This window comes from Xiphophorus maculatus, chromosome 9, assembly GCF_002775205.1.
Source record: "Xiphophorus maculatus strain JP 163 A chromosome 9, X_maculatus-5.0-male, whole genome shotgun sequence".
Classification (NCBI taxonomy): Eukaryota; Metazoa; Chordata; class Actinopteri; order Cyprinodontiformes; family Poeciliidae; genus Xiphophorus; species Xiphophorus maculatus.
Window position 1 is genome coordinate 24158868 of NC_036451.1, and position 16644 is coordinate 24175511.

The 16644-nt window shown below is 42.1% G+C and overlaps 1 protein-coding gene across 1 annotated transcript; it reads left to right on the forward strand.

The window, feature by feature from the left end:
• The first annotated feature begins 1240 nt into the window (after positions 1-1240).
• On the forward strand, positions 1241-12380 carry rai2 (retinoic acid induced 2). Its single transcript, XM_005800682.3, has 2 exons — positions 1241-1411; positions 9761-12380. The coding sequence occupies exon 2, from the start codon at positions 9767-9769 to the stop codon at positions 11381-11383; it is 1617 nt and encodes a 538-aa protein (XP_005800739.1). The 5' UTR covers positions 1241-1411; positions 9761-9766; the 3' UTR covers positions 11384-12380.
• The last annotated feature ends 4264 nt before the right edge of the window (positions 12381-16644 follow it).

Sequence of the window (16644 nt, forward strand, 5' to 3'; positions counted from 1 at the left end):
TTTAGATCCAACCATCATTGGATGTTGTTGACAAATGGATACCGTCTATAGAACCTTCCCTACACAGAACACCTTCAGGAGTCTCACGGACCTGGACTGGAGTCTCACGGACCTGGACTGGTCAGGACTGTTGGCAGAAGCAGGGTATTGGGTAGGTGGTCACACTGTAGGCGGAGATCAGTTTAAATGGTTTGCCAGTGACCAAGTTTTATGTTTGGTTTCCTCATGATAACCCAGAACTATTCAAGTTTACATTATTGAGGGTGACAACCCTTTCAGGTAAAATACTGAGTATCCTGAAAGTTGGTGACTGGCAAAGTAGATCATATTTATACCAAGTCGGCTGCTAAAATAAATGTTGTTTGTCAAACTCCAAACCTATTTCTATGGGATGCTGCCTAGCAATAGCTTAGAAAGGAAACAACAGTTATTTAACAGATTATGATGCGAGTAATTGGTATACCCACGGCTGCCACCCAACTCATGAAACGCCCAACATTGATGTCTCTCACTGCAAGTTTGATGTAAGTGAATGTTTTGGCAGTGAAGAAAAGAAACAGAAATTACAGAATCAGCTAGAATTCTGACATTTTTCCAAAAAATGTCAGAATTCTGACAAACAGGAGATAATTCATTTTTAAAAATTTAATTCGGAGATTAAAGTCTGTTTTTTTTTTCAGTAAAAATAAACCGCTCAAGCATCGGAGTCTTGTATTTGTGTACTTTAGTTCTACTGACAGATTTTTCAGTGAGTTTATTACTGACTGTTGTTTTTTTTTTTTTTTTTCATTTGTTTGTTTTTGTTACAATAGTTTTTGTGTTTAGTTTTGCTTTTTTTTTGTTTGTTTGTAGAAAATGTTTTCTGTTGAAACCCCCAGTTTAATTAGAGGAGGTAAGGATTTTGTTTTTTGTTTGTTACTTATGTTTTAAAGGCTAAAGGTATATTTGTTGTCCACTTAAATGAAAACTGCACAAGTGTTTAAATTAACACCATTTATCATTAGGGGGGGAATAAAACGTTTACAAATGGTGAAGGAAAAGTATGCTGGAAAGGACAGCAACAAAATATTGAAGTTAGCAAAGAGTTACAGAATTGTGCCATTAGTTATTATAATTTTTTTTATTGGTTGTCGCTGTCCTCGTGTCCTTTAGGCCCTTCCTTCATTATTCTCCTCTTCTTTGTGGAGTACAGAGAGGAGGAGGAGGAGGAGGAGGAGGAGGAGGCGATGGGGAGCCGCTGACGATGCTGCGCGCGCAGCTTCAGTCTGGAGTCGCTACGACGGAGCCGCAATGAAGAGATAAATAGCGACGATATCTATTTATTTTTGGAGTATTACGGCTCTAATTTCTTTGTTAATTGGAGTGAAGCGGTCCGAGGCGAAAGGCACTAATGTGCTCTTCTGTTTAGCGGGTGAGTTTTACCGCTGGCGTTTGGAGCAAAACTGTCATCTGAAGGCAGAATGACATTAGAGGGACGAGGGGGGATAAGATGAAACGGGGTGAGCTGTGGCTTTTCTGCATATTACAGTCTCTGGCAGGCTGTAGTATGAACTGACACTAGCATTTTTACTGAACAATAGTTACCAAGCTAATGCTGTGTTCTTTAGCTTTTAAGCGCTAACGCGGCTCCGTTCATGTCGGTGTTTCAGACGGTGCGGACAGCTAGCTTGTGCGGGGAAATAAGGCGTACAGTGTTTGACGGCTGAGAGGGAGAGGAGGGAGGCTCTCACTCAATAACGCGGTTATTATCATTCAGGACGGAGACATCCTTGTCTTTGATATAACGCTTAAAGTCAGGGGAGCCTCAAAGCGACGTGCGGAGATGTGCGCAGACACGGCGCTCCGTCTGCCCTGCTTTTCAAGACAAGCCGTCGGCTTACGGACCAGACGCACCAGGGACCGGGTTCAGACGCACCAGGGACCGGGTTCAGACGCACCAGGGACCGGGCTCGGGGTTGTCTGTGTCTCTCTCGGGGAAATGGGAGCTTTTGTCGCTCAGAGGGAGAGGAAATCTCCTCGGATGAGCCCTACAGCGACACAGTCGGGGTCTGTCGCAACTGTCAGCCTTGGGGCTTTGCTGTGTTTGTGTTCTGACAAATTACAGTCACACGGCTGGAAAGGAAACAGCACATCTAAGCACCTTCTTTGTTGACTTTGTCACGGCACAGCCACTAATTTCAGTGTTTTAGTGTAATTTTATGCAACTAAAGTGGTGCATAACTGTGAAGTTAATTGAGTTCTGTCCTATTTAGGCTGATGGAAAGAGTATAAAGATACGGACTGGAGCTAGATTCCCCACACTTGCACTCCAGACATCTGACCTTACTGCATAATGGTGGCAGTGTCATGATGTGGGAGACCTTGGCAGAGAGTAAGATTAAGCTAAATACTAAAGAAAACCTGTTTGGTTCATCTTCCAGCAGGGCAATGGCCTAAAGCCTACAGTGAGCGACACAAAGGTATGGTTTAGATTAAAGCACATTCGTGTGTTAGAATGGACCAGTCTTCCCATAGCTATTAGAGACACACCCTTAAAGACTTGCAGCTGTAATTACAGCAAAAGCTGGTGCTACAAAGAGAAAAATGCGCTCCAAACGTATATTTAACTGTAAAAATATCTTTAAAATCACGTATCTTCTCCCTTCGCATTTGCGCGTTGAAGTTTTTGAAAAAAGTTCAAAAGTTATGACTATCTATATATTGTAAGCAATCATAAACCAGCTTCTGGTTGAGATAGTAGAAAAACAGTCTCCAATATAGCATAGTTCGCTTACGATGTTTTTTTTTTGTGATTGTTGTGGCCTAAAATTACTGGTTTTTCTGCGCCTCTTTCAAAAAGTTGTGGTCAAAGTTGCAATTTTCTTAAGCTTTATTTTTGCGCATAACATTGCCTTACAAAAATTTTTTTAATTGCTGCACGTAACCCTTCCAAAAAAAAAAAGACATAGCAGTTAATATTTAAAGTGCAAACAACACTTTCAGGTATTTTCTTGAACTAGCACCCTTTATACAGATAAAGTCATAATCTGATTAATTGTCAAAATGCAAAAGAAGAATTCTATAATGGCCATTCAAGTTAACACCAACTGTATAAACAGTATAAAAAAATCATACAAACATTTCAAAATGTTTTTCTCAAAAAAAAAAAACAAAGGCAAATGTTAGCGTTTCATCTTGCAGGTTTGGCTTTTAAAATATGTAGCAGAACAGGAAGTTAAATTAGAAGGGAGGCTAAGTGGATTGGTCAGAATTCTGCAGCGTTGCAGTGATTGGTCAGGAAATACGGAAATACCGAAAACTTCAAGGTGATTGGTAAGATTTGCGGAAACATGGTAAAAATTGGAAGTCCTTGCAAAATGTGCAAATTATACCTGAATTAACATTAACAAATTTGATCACAACTTCCTGGAGAGTCTGCTTAATACATAAAGCATCCATCCATCCATCCATTTTCTAACACCCTTATCCCAGGAGGGTTGCTGGTGCCCATCTCCAGCTAACGTTCCGGGCGAGAGGCAGGGTACACCATGGACAGGTCGCCAGTCTGTCACAGGGCATACAGTATTATTTTTTCCTTTTTTAAAAAAAGAAAAAGAAAATATGTCCAGAGTCGTAGGCGTGATGATGGTTATTTCAGTTGTTTTAAACAGAGGTGTTAAGTGATTATCATAAAACTGAAGTCGCCATGGCATTTAGAGGACTGACCGGGGGAGAAATGAATAAAACATAATCTGGGCTGAAAGGAGATGGGAGTCGGCGTGTCTCTCTAATGAGGGATAATTGGCTAGTGGAGCGGAGGGGGCGTTGATGGAGGTGACCTTTAGATCGTCTGCCATCCTCCGGCCAGCTCCGCTGCTTTTGTTTCCTCTGGCTCAACTCAAGCACAAAGCCGGAGAGAGGTCTGTCAGAGAAGAAGCAGCATCTGCAAAGCTCTCAGACTGCAGCGTTAGCCTAATGCAGCCGAAGCTGAAATTAGTGGGAGAGGCGGAAGCAGGACGGGGGGCGGGGAGGCCGGGTTGCTGTTTTCTTCCTGCTCTTGACTTGCCAATGGCGTACATTTCATCAATGAGGCAAGGAGAAAGGGGGGGAAAAAAAGAGAAAATGTGGAAATGATTACAGTAAAGGGGACATGGGAGGGATCTCATTTGGCTCTCTGTTTGGTCTCTTCTGGCCTATTTACTCATTTAGCTGCCTCTGGCGTAGGAACACAGACCGCCTGCAGATGACGTGTGAGGTTTACGAACAAAATGTGCCGCTGATTTACTCCGCGCTAAAGGAACACTCTGCTATCACTCATACGTTTTTGACTCCAGGTCCGTCTGGCGTTGCGTGCTTGCGCCATTAGCTCACGTTTTTAATTGTAGCTGCATCACGGTTGGACTGTTTCAAACAGCCCGACCTGCAAACCCTGCTATCGTGTGGCAACGGGGGGGAAGACTTGTTCCAACAGCACATCGGATTTAGGGAAGATTAGGAGCTTGACTTGGAGCTTTTCAAGGAAATAAAGTTAGGTCGAGCTCGGAGACGGCGCACATGGGCCAGTTTGTTCTTTTCTTAGCAACAACAAGGACATGCATGTTTGCTCTGACAAGCAGGACAGGAAAGAATAACACAAGTCATTTATCTAACTTGTCTCATATCACTAGGAGACAACATGCAAAGCGAGGCCTTGCACAGGCCTGTCACAGTAACAAATTTTACTGGATGGTAAATCGTTCCAGACATTATCTCAATAAACGATAATATTGTTGTTTTGAGAACATGTTCAAGTATTGATATTGGCATACTAATGCAAGTTTGCCCTCTCAAAGACCAATTTTGAACGGAGCACGCCACACCGAAGACATTTTAAATACCCCAAATAAATAGATGAAACAATCACAAACACTAATTAAAAGGGAAATTATAACCACACACAACAGGAACCATAAATAAGACAGATTATGAGCAATCTGTAAACTGCATTGTGTTTCAAACAGTATTAATCATCAGAATGGGAATTGTTGAGCTCATTTTATCATGCGATTATTTGCTTATTACAAGCACAAACTTGAGTGTATTTCATTGGGATTTTACGTAGTACATCCAACTGTAAAGTCGACGAAAAATCATAAATATTAAAAACACACACGCACATATATACATAAAATCCAATCTCATCATTTCTGTGAAGACCTCAGAGGTTTGGTAAAAGTTTTTTTGAACAAGTCGGATAGGCTAGGAAACAAACTGCACAGGTCAGGTGTAGAGTTACACACTCCCTCCCCACCACACTGAGCATGTTAGCAGCAGCAGCAGCATCACTCTGGGAGCTTTACTCTTGCCCTGTATTAGGTTTCTAATAATAGGTTTCAGATAATAAAAAAAAATCAGCACATTCTGTGGACTTCTTTTCACTTTAGCCTATTTTGCACAATATTAAAAATACATATAGATCACTCGAGGAGTTCTGGGTGAAATATATGTATAAACAAAGAGGGGGTTTTTTTTGTTTGTTGTTTTTTTACCTGAAATGCAAAATGTTTTTATACAGTTTTTGCTTAATTACTGTTCTGATGGTGTTCTTCCAGGATATGTACTCTAGTTAACCATTAATTAATTGCTAAATGAGTTTACGATTAATTTGACTAATTCTTTCAGGCATAAGTAAAGTGCACATAAAGTTTGTGGGTGAAACATGACAAAATGTGAAAGGATTATAGGGGTATATTAGTAATTTGCAAGGCGCTGTAAATAATGCTCGTGTCACATCTTTGATCTTCCCTATCTGAGACAACATTGACACAAAGAGAAGGCAGCGAGGTGGATAATGTGATGGGGGGGGGGAAGCGATGAGCACAGCCTCTCTGTGTACTTTGGATCGCTTGAGCAAGCTGGTTAGACTTCCTACTTTGAGTTTGACATTGTTCTCACATGATTCAAGTGAACTAGAGGCAAAGCAGTGACCTGTGAACACACCCGCGGAGGGGAAGGGGGGGACGGCTGATAACGTGTCACTCGAATGGCGATTACTTTTTAGCATCAGGTCATGTGATCTGGACTACTGCTAACACAGCTTTTAAATTCTCTCATAGCTGACTTGTCTGAGCCTCAACACTTTTCTAAACGAGGGTTATGTTTATTTTCTTCTCTGTCTTCACTCGGGATTTTAGGACAGTGTTAAAGTCCCGACTGAGAAAGGCTTCTTTCTTGGGCATTATCGTGTCAAAGGCCTCATGACCGTCTTATCAAGCAGGAAATATGTTGCCTGAAATTTCCTGGAATGCATGCGAGGCCAGGGCATCTAAAATAATGGCGGGGGGAAGCGTTTCCGATTCATATTCCTAAATTAGATCCAGTTTTTTTTCTGCGTGCGTGTGTCTGTTTTATGCCTTTGATGAAAAGGGATCGTAAAATGAAAGTGATGAATGAACGATAAAAGGGTCTTGCCCATGGATTGTATCCAGCAAATGTGTGGTTTCTTGAGTCAACAGTCTGTCCTTTTGGCCCTGGCTGAGATCCCATGACTTGCACAATGAGTGAGGACATTATGAGGACAAAGCAGAGAGTGTGGCACATAAGTCTGTTAGTTGCATGTGTGCCGCCATGACAAGCTGGCTCATCATTCATACTTTTTTTTTTAATCGTCAAGTACAAGTTTTGTCTTGACAGTGTTTTAAAAAAGAGCTTTGAACATGCAGGACATTGTAAAAATAAATAAATACAAAAGTACTCATACGCCATGACGTTTTAGATTTCTAGATGATGGATGTGTAAAGCTTTATATTTTTCTTTATAACCTGCTTTTGAAACTTGTTTATCATCATCTTCTTTGGTTAATGTTACTCAGACCATTGGTACCATCCAACGGCAGACATCAGGGGGCTCTGTGCTTATGATAAATAAAAAAATAAAATAAATTACTTGCATACATTTGGCTCTATTTGACTGCATATTTTAGACCAGGCCATCATTTAAATGATCAAGAAAGCAGACAACAGATAAAAAGAGGAAACTATGTAGTACACCGACTAAACATGAACACAAGACTTTGTTTTAGATGAAGTGCCAGCAGCACATGCAGTACTTTCATATCAGCTAGGAATCTGTCCACCAGAGTTAAAACATTTACCAAGAGAAGGTCACAAAGGAAAACCTGACCCAGTTCCGATCAATACTTTTATCCATCAGTCTGATGGAGCCGATATCTCAGTTGCTGCTGTTGTTTTAACCCTCTTATCCTACAGTGTGTGCTTTGTCTCACTACATGACACCGCTGTACAACACATGTCCTGCCTGCGCCGACTCTCATCCCCCCACAGTCCCTCCTGTAATAATAAAACGTCTCTTGGGTGCTTGGAGAGATGATCACTCCAATATCAGCAGAGTCAATTATTCATACAGATGGGTGCAAGCAGGATAATGTTCAGCTCTGGGGGGGAAAAAAGGGGATGGGAAAAGTTTGATGTCTGTGACACATACCAACATAGGCAGCACCTTTATAGTGAATAACTCCATTAAATACACCCACGCAGTTTCAATTTTCTAATAAAAACGTGACCCTTCTCTTTCTTCGTGCAGCTTTCATGTAGTGTCGTGTTGCCTCAGTGAGCAGAGAGGAGTAGGCATGTTTCCCTTAGGCTGGTATTATATTGTTCTGTAGCATAGATGAGACATTGTAATAAGGCTCTGATGGATTACTCTGGAAGCAGATGGTGGCTCGGTCATCTTGTCCTGCATTCATGCGTGAAAACATCCCTGAGCATGCTTTAACACAACCCAGTAAAAGCCTTTTGAAAGTTTTCATACCCTCGAACGTGTGATTATTTTAGTAATAAATTATTCTGGATATTAATCTATTATCGGATAAAAGAAATCTCGACACATTTTGCAGATTTTTTATTTAACCACTTATTTTAGATAATATTTGAAATACTTTTAAAAAATGCATTTAAATTATGTAAAGAAAATAGAACAATTTATAAGAGCAAGAAGTGTTTTTTTTATCACAATAAAGGAATCTTTAAAATGTTCTGGAATACATATTTCTAAGGAGAAAAACTCAACATTTTGATAACTTTTAATGTCCCATCCCTGAACTCCTTACTGACTGAAGGTGAAAACAGTAGGTAAAAATCCCTTGGAGGAGTTTGTTACCGTTTGAGGGGAGTAAAAATGAAAAATGACCAAATATTGTCCTTTGACCCAAAATGGCTGCCTCTGTATATTTTAGGACATAGTATAAAAATACTTTTTTTCTTGATTTGAGGGGGGCGTGGATCTACCTACATACCAAATTACAGATCTCTACAAAGTACTGGTCGGCCCATCTCAGTTTAGGGGGCGATGTAGAGCAGTTTGATCACATCCACTTTCAATTTAATTAAAAACGTTTGATTTGTCAGGATTTCGAGTCAATTGTGGAACTCTTAAACCCTACTATGTGTTTATGTTTGGATAAATGATTAAACTGGGCCACTTTTTGTAGCAGTCAGCAATGTCCTGGCATAATTCTTGGTGGATATCTGACCACTCTTTCTCAGGATGTTGGTCAAGTTCATGTAAATTGGGTGATTTCCTGCCATAGACTCAGCACAATCCACAATAGGGGGCATTACAGTATAGCTTAATACTAATCTGCTTTGTCTGTTCTAAAACCAGTTTTAAATTGTGTTTTGGTATTGTTCTCTCCTTGGAACACAAAAGTGAAAAGTTAGAAAGTTCAACAGGAACCACCAAGGGGGAAGTCTACCATTAAATGAAAACCACCAGTGTAATGGTCACAGTGACACAAGTTTAACATTTTCTGCTTCCCTGGTGCATTGCCAAACAGTGTATGGGATAGTGAGGGACCTCTAAAGTTTTCATCTGAACAGCTAAGTAGTTGAAAGTTGGACACCTGTATGAACTTGTGTTCCAACACGACAATGATCCAAAACACACACCAAACCACTGGGTTTTGGAATAGATGCAGCTGGATAGTGTCTGGGCTCTCTCTTAGAGATAGGGTGAGAAGCTCAGTCATCCGGGAGGGACTCAGAGTAGAGCCGCTGCTCCTTCACATCGAGAGGAGCCAGTTGAGGTGGCTCGGGCATCTGGTCAGGATGCCTCCTGGATGCCTCCCTTGTGAGGTGTACCGGGCACGTCCCACCAGGAGGAGGCCCCGGGGAAGACCCAGGACACGCTGGAGGGACTATGTCTCTCGGCTGGCCTGGGAAAGCCTCGGGATTCCCCCGGAGGAGCTGGAACAAGTGGCTGGGGAGAGGAAAGTCTGGGCCTCCCTTCTGAAGCTGCTACCCCCACGACCTGACCTCGAATAAGCAGAAGAAAATGGATGGATGGATGGATGGATGCAGCTGGCTTATTTGAGCTTTGCTGGCTTAAAGGTAGACCAAGTCTATGCCAAGAAACAAGTCCATTTAAATTAAATGGCACTTCCAAAAAGAAATGGGGTCAAATATGTAGTCAGAATTATGCCAATCATTGACAATAAAACTGCCTACAAAACTGTGTGGAAGATGGGCATTTTGTTAAGGGACATTCATCAAAATCATTACTGAGAGTAAATGTATATATTTGAGTCTTTATGTATGTATGATTTTGTTTTGGTGTGGATTAGAGACAATACACAAAAAACTGTGTACTGAGTGAGTTTCCACAATGAACTACTGACCGAACAGAAGTAGTTCTGAAGCTCTGCTCATGATCATCAAATATTCAGGTTTTTGTGTTTCTGTATTAGCAGGAAGAACTAACTTCATGATATTTTTCACCTTTTCAGACCATCATGGAAGGCAATGACGATGTGCGTCTGAACGCAGCGCAGCCGCAGAATAATGCTGAGGAGGGAAGAGGGGAAGTCCTTGGTAAAGTGGAAGACGGATCAAACCCTCTCACCAGTGACTCTTGTGATGGCAGCGTGACCAAAGGAGGGCTCTCTAACCATGTAGACGATCCTTCGCCCTCAGTGGTCGGTCCCGCCGCCGAGTCTCCTGGAGGAGTGGCCCTGAAAGTGGCCACCACCGTTCTCCACCCGGTGTGTCTGGGAGAGAGTCCACTGATGCTGCCCATCCACCTCCAGATGGCCGGAGCGGCCGCGCCTCAGCTTGGACAAATAGGGGCGGCGCCATTTTTGATAGCAGGCCAAAGCCCGGTGTCACTCCCATTGGTCCTGGACCAGCAGGTCATCCAGCACATGAGTCCCAACATCATCCCTCAAACCGCCACCTGTGCGCAGCTGCCCCTCCAGAACAATGTCCTGTGTCAGAATCCTCTGTCGTTCGGTTTGCCTCCGGCTATCGATCCAAAGGCAGCTGGACAGACACAGGAAGCCAACCTGCTGTCCCTCCTGCAAAATCCGGCGTTCGCAGCCATCCTGCAGGATCTTTTCCCTCCCCAAGCAGGATCTTCTGCCTGTCAGTCCCCAGGCTCTGCCTTTTTCCCCCTTCCTCCTCTCCCACCTCCCTACACCTCCCCTTTGGCTCCTCTGGTTCCACCTGCCACTCTCCTAGTCCCCTATCCCGTGATCATTCCCCTCCCAGTGCCTCTGCCTGTCCCTCTCCCCATTCCGATCCCCATTGCTCAAAGCGAGGACTCGAAAGGGAGCATGCCAAAACCAGTTTGCACTGTGAATAAAAGCACTCAAACGTCATCAAGAGATACTACCTCTCCCTTTTTATCTTCAAAGAAGTGCACACCTCATCCCCAGCCACAGAACGCGTCCCTGTCCTCACCGCCTCTAGAGGAAGGACAGGTCCTGGACCTCTCCGTCAGGGCGTGCCCGATCGAACCAAAACAGGAATATCCCAGTCCTCAACAGGACAACGTGCTTGATCTGTCTGTGCCCGGCGTCAGGAAAAAGTGTGTCCAGTCAGAGAGGAAAGTAGCTTTAGAGTCTGGCCAAGGCGCCACCAATGCCTCGTTGTCACTGGGCGTCGAATGTACGCCGGGTTTAGATTCCAAACTCCTGGGCAGCTTGACCTCGCTGGAGTTCAGCCGACAACACAAGTGGCTGGTCGACACCGGCGTTGCTGGATCCAGCTCTCTGAGCCAAGAGGCATCTCTTGGCGGAGCCGGGAACCTGGAGATAGTCAGCACATCGCAGACGGCCAAGGTGATCGTCTCCGTGAAGGACGCCATTCCTGCCATTTTGTGTGGGAAAATCAAAGGCCTTTCAGGGGTCTCCACCAAGAACTTCTCCATCAAACGGGATGGCAGCCAGGGGGCCTCCCTGCAGCAACTCTACGCCATGCCGTCATCGTCTCACGGGGAGCAAGACCCCAACAACCCCCATAAAAAGGTCACTAAAAACAGAGCCATCAAGCTAAAGAAGGTCAGCTCCCAGGAGATCCACTTCCTCCCAATTAAGAAGCAGAGACTTGCTGCGCTGCTGCCTAGGAAGTGAGAGGGCTCCCAGGAGGGAGGAGAGGGGAGATTAATAGCTGCATGGCTCCACCATCTCCCCGGATAGTATAATATAACACTCACATGAGGGGCATTCTGCACTGAGAATCAAACATTCATCTGTCCAATCAGAGAGCAGCTTTGGATCAGAAAGCGAAGCTCTGTGTGAGATATTAAATTTCTCTGAACTGCTGTGTTTTTTCTTTAGTAAAGTGTGAGAATACGTTGTGTTATACTGAAACGTGTTGTGTATGGCAGCTTCACTCACTCATTGTGTGTCTCAGTAAACGGGAGACGTCGATTTTGTAACACCTCACATAAACTCAAACAATCCCTTTCAGGCACGGCTCCCATTCCTCCGTCCAAGCTTTCCGTTCCACATGTACGTTTTTCATGGAAGTGCACTGAAAACCTGAAAAAAAAAGTGTATACTTTGTTGACCAAGACTGTTCAAACACGTCACTGGAAATTCCCACTGACATCGAAGCTCACTGGAGCGAAGCGCGCCTTCCTGATTGGTCGGGGTGATTTAGCACGAGAGGCTAACGACGACTTAGCATCTATTTATGATAAATTCGTCGGACAAATCTTGCCAACAGGTGACAGTCGCAAAGCAAAATGGCTTCTTGGTTTCCTGAGAAGCGAAGGCTTTTGTAATGGTTTTCACTTTTAATCCGCGAGTTGATGGGAACGAAGGGGAAACTAATGGGGTGGGAATAAGAGCTGCTTTTGTTGCGTCACGATGCCTTGCGAACGTATTTTAGTTGTTTTGGGGGGTTTTTCCCCACATTTTGTCCGTTTATCACCACAAACTAGAGTCTGTTTTATTGGGATTTTATGTGATCAATCAACACAAAACAGCTCACAGCTGTAAAGTGAAAGGAAAATAATATTCCTAAAATAATGGCCATTTTTTGCCAGGAGATTTTGGCAACAAAATAATAATAATAATAATAATAAAGGTTTTTTTTTTTGAAAAGATAATAAAAAAAGTCACTTTTGACAAAAAAAAAAGAATAAAAAATCGACTTAGGCCCTTATTTTAGGAAGGTGATGATATATTTTACCATTGAAAAAAAATATCTGAAAAGTGTGGCATGCAGATATCTTAAGTCACAGCCTTTAACTCATTTTTGTCCCCAGTTTTTGCCTCTAATAATCTTAATTTGTCTCCCTATTAACCTCTGACCAGCTTCCCAGTCACATCACCGCATCATGATGCTGCCACCACCGTGTTTTATGGTGGGGAATGTATGTTCAGAGTGATAGGAACACAGTATATTTGTAAAAAAAAAAAAAAAAAAGATAATCACAATGTAAATTTTCCTTTCATTTCATAACTTTGTATTTATTTGTGTTGGTTTGTCTAATAAAACCCCACTAAAAACAAATCAAAGATTGCAGTTTTAACTTGATAAAATGCGTAACATGGCAAGGAGTTTGAATACGTTGCAGATACTGTAGCCAAAGCTGATCAAATGCCTCACAGCGTACATGTAAGTTAACTTATTAACATTTATTTAACCTCCACAGTATGGAAAGTGTTTCCTTTACATTAGTGGAGAAAGAAGAAGAAAAAAAAACTACTTGTATTTTGTGTGTGACTCGTCCATTATTAGTATTGATCTGACAACATCCTGCTTTCTTTTACCCAACATGTTGTGTAAAAGTAGCTCTTTTTATCCCCCTGTTTTGTTGTTGTTGTTGTTTCTCTGTGGTAAGGACCAGAGTTGTGAATGTGGAGCGTGTCGTTGGTTTGAGTGCACTTTGTAATCGTTTTTAGTTGACAAACTCCCCGGCCGCTCCGCCGAAACGTCGCCCTCGTCGTTTATGATGAGTTCAAGGGGTTGTGTAAAACGGACGAGCAGCAGGCCAAGAACTAACAGCAGCCACATGCAGACTGTCTGGATGAGCTGAGATGGAAAATACCTTGAAGCTCCACGTTTTTCCGTTTCTCTATATTTATGTCTCCGTTCCTCAGCAATCCCAGAATATCTGACGCCTGCGCTCCTCTCCAGAAGAGAGCGGCTTTGAAATAATCACTTTACATGGACTGGATCTCCCTCTAATTTATGATTTGTGCACCTTTTTATTTATGCAAACGTGTGTGTGTGTGTTTTTTTTGTTTTTCAATGTTCCAGACGGTCAAGCCAGGAGACCAGAAGTGAGGGATTATCAACAGCATTATTATCTCTCTACTTCTCCTCATGGCTGCAGTTTAAACAAATAATAATAATAAGGGTGAAGAATCAAGTGTGGAAATGTGTATTTAATTATTTGCTATGTGTCGTGTGTGTGTGTGTGAGCTTTTTTTATATGAGAGCAAACTACATTTTTCAAGCCCAGATCAGTGTGTCGACTTGATTCTTTCTTTGGGATTTCTCCTCATTTCACCTGACAACATGCCACACTTTTCCAGACCTAAATGTCCCTTGTTCATTTATGTTACATTTTAAGTGTGAATCAAGAACTTCTGGAAACTAAAACAAAACACACACAAAAAAAAACAAGATGTATGGATCGCTAACAGACAAACAGATGGGGTTAACAATATAGCAACCTTGGAAGAACCCATATATATATATATATATATATATATACAGTATACTGTATATACATATATATATATATAAGAAAGTCATATGTAGCAGAATGAGCAGACACACACACATGAACACCCCATACAGGAGGAGATGTAGGAATATTTTTTTATGTTAATGAAAAGTAAAAAGTTCATAGCAGGAGAGGAAGAGTGTTTAGAGGAAGAATCTCAGCTGTTACCTTCGTCCAGGAATGTGTCAGAGCTAAACAGAACGTCAGGCCAGACGGAGAGGAAAAAACTCCCAGAGAAAACATAAACACTTAACAGCAAGAGTGATCAGAGAGCAGATGCGACTCGTTGAAATTCAGCTTATTTTTGGCTCTGGGAGCACATTAGTTGGTGCAGATGCAAACACTATTTTAGAAGATTCTCCGCAAAATGTTCTTAACGTGGAAGATGTTAGTTGACTGTAAAGGACTAAGACTTTTCTGGTTAAGCAGGTAGAAAACATTGCAAAAAAAAATTCCCACTATGGTGGCAAAACGGTTTGGACATTAATGCTTTAGCTGAAGATGTCCGACTAGCTGAAATTTCTCTGACCGTCAAATTAGTGGGTCGATGGAGATAAAAGGGAGATAGATGTGCTTAAAGTCATCGTCTCTTAGCAACGGTTTCCATCAAAGCAAAGTGTGTAGCTATAATTGTTTTGCACCGCAATGGCCTCGCAGTCGTCATGGTTATAACAACTGACGTAGGACATTTGCAGTTTATTAAGAGCATCAAGCTGAACGACTAAAGGATTTCTCAAACATGAATCACAGCAACACTCCAGGTATGTTGTTGATGAAGGCATAACATTATAACATGATGTAAAGCTCAAAAAAGTCAATTTCACATAATGCTGCCTCTTCAGTCTCCCGTGGCAACCACTCAGCTGTGCAAAACCCCTGGGTGGACATAGCCCCGCCTTCAAAGACGAAGCTCCTCCTATTGCTTTTAAGTCATATTGGATTTGGATGTATATATACAGCATTTTTATAACAACTAAAGGTAAAATGGTACTATGTGGTTGGAAAACACATAATACTGCCCCTTTAAGGATTGTGCTCTTGTGCTGCAGAAGCATGTTGCCACCGGAAACATGTGCAACGACTGTTAAGACCAGACTAACATGCTGCAGGAAATACAAGGATGGAGAGCAGATGAACTCTGCAGAGTCATTTTTCTCAATAAATCCTCCCGATTGTTGCATTTGGAAGACATCTTGTACAGGAAGTCCAACATCGAGGCATCCCGATGCCGTCTCTGTCTCACACTCTAACTAGATTTCGAATCAAAAGAACCTCCTCAATGAGCTTCTTGCAACATTCCCAAACTCCACAATCTGGTCCACGATGGAGTGGACTGGTGATACCGCAAGAACGGCCAGGAAACGTTTGTGAGTTTCACAGAGTCCTCGTGTCAAAATGAATACAGTTCATTTGAATAATCTATTCAAAGCCACTGATTTGTCAAACTGTTTAGACGCGTGTTTATATCGACGGTGTCTTCACTCAGAAGTCAGGATGCGAGACGGGTGAGTGTAACGTAATCAACGTACTTCTCCTGATGCTGCAGATGACTTGATCTCCCAACAAGCACAAGTATTTACATTAGGTTAAATGGCGGATGACGCGCTTTGATTAATGGGGAATTTCCTTACTCTATTTATCATTTACAGAACAGATTTCTGGCCCCGTCTCCACCTCTCAAGCTTGTGTTTCCACAGTGCTACTCCGAAGTTTACAGAGATTCATCATCGGCATTGCAGATGTCAAATTAATTAGAGGTTTTTTTAATGAATTTGAACTGTTGTTTTTTTTTTTCAGGGTGATCTAGTAATTAGAAATTACACTTCAGTGATTTCTGAATACATAAATTTGGTGCACAAGTTTGAGCTGAAATATATACATACAGCCCCACCAATGTTTGGGTAAACGCCACATAATACGTCCTGCCTTGAAAACATGCTTTAATGAGCTTTTAGCATAGTTCTAGCTGAATATTTTACTTATCTTCCTATCAGAACTAGTGGGAGTTCATTTTAATGGATTGTTTTCTTCCATTAACCTTAGTTTTTAGTCATAATTTTTCAATAGAGGTCAAGGTTGTTACATAATCTTAATGTTGGCCTGTTTTATTCATGCCTAGGAAAGATTTTGAGGAGTTATTTTGGACTGCTGTCCATTGGGAAACCCAATCCTGTCATATGTTTTGAAGCATTGGAATAATAGAGATAGAACATTCCTAAACATCCTTGCAATTTTGAACCCGTTTTGGCCGTTTACACTCCATTTCATCAAACTCATCTCAAAGCCTTTGGTCTTGAAATTTGGTGAGTTTGCTCATAAGGCATGGGGGACCTAAAGTTATCAAAATCCTCATGTTTCGCGCATGCTGAAGAGGCGTGGCCAGATCCTAAACTTTGACGCTATACTAAAAGAAATTTTAAATTATGACAACTCCAACAAAGAAAGTCGCAGAGGGATGAAATCTGCTGTGACTGATCCTCATCTGGTCCCAAACAAAACTCAGTGGTAAAATGGTGACCTTTGACCCAAGCCTGGCCTTGTGACAACAGGAGGTGTAACATTTGCTTTGAAAGGTCCTAATTTGACCCTCTTGATCAAATCAACATGATACAACTTTGAAGCATCAGACATGTTGGATATTAATCCGAC

Excerpts from the sequence above, each read along its gene's own strand:
- rai2 (XM_005800682.3), top strand. The coding sequence starts at position 9,767 with ATGGAAGGCAATGACGATGTGCGTCTGAACGCAGCGCAGCCGCAGAAT.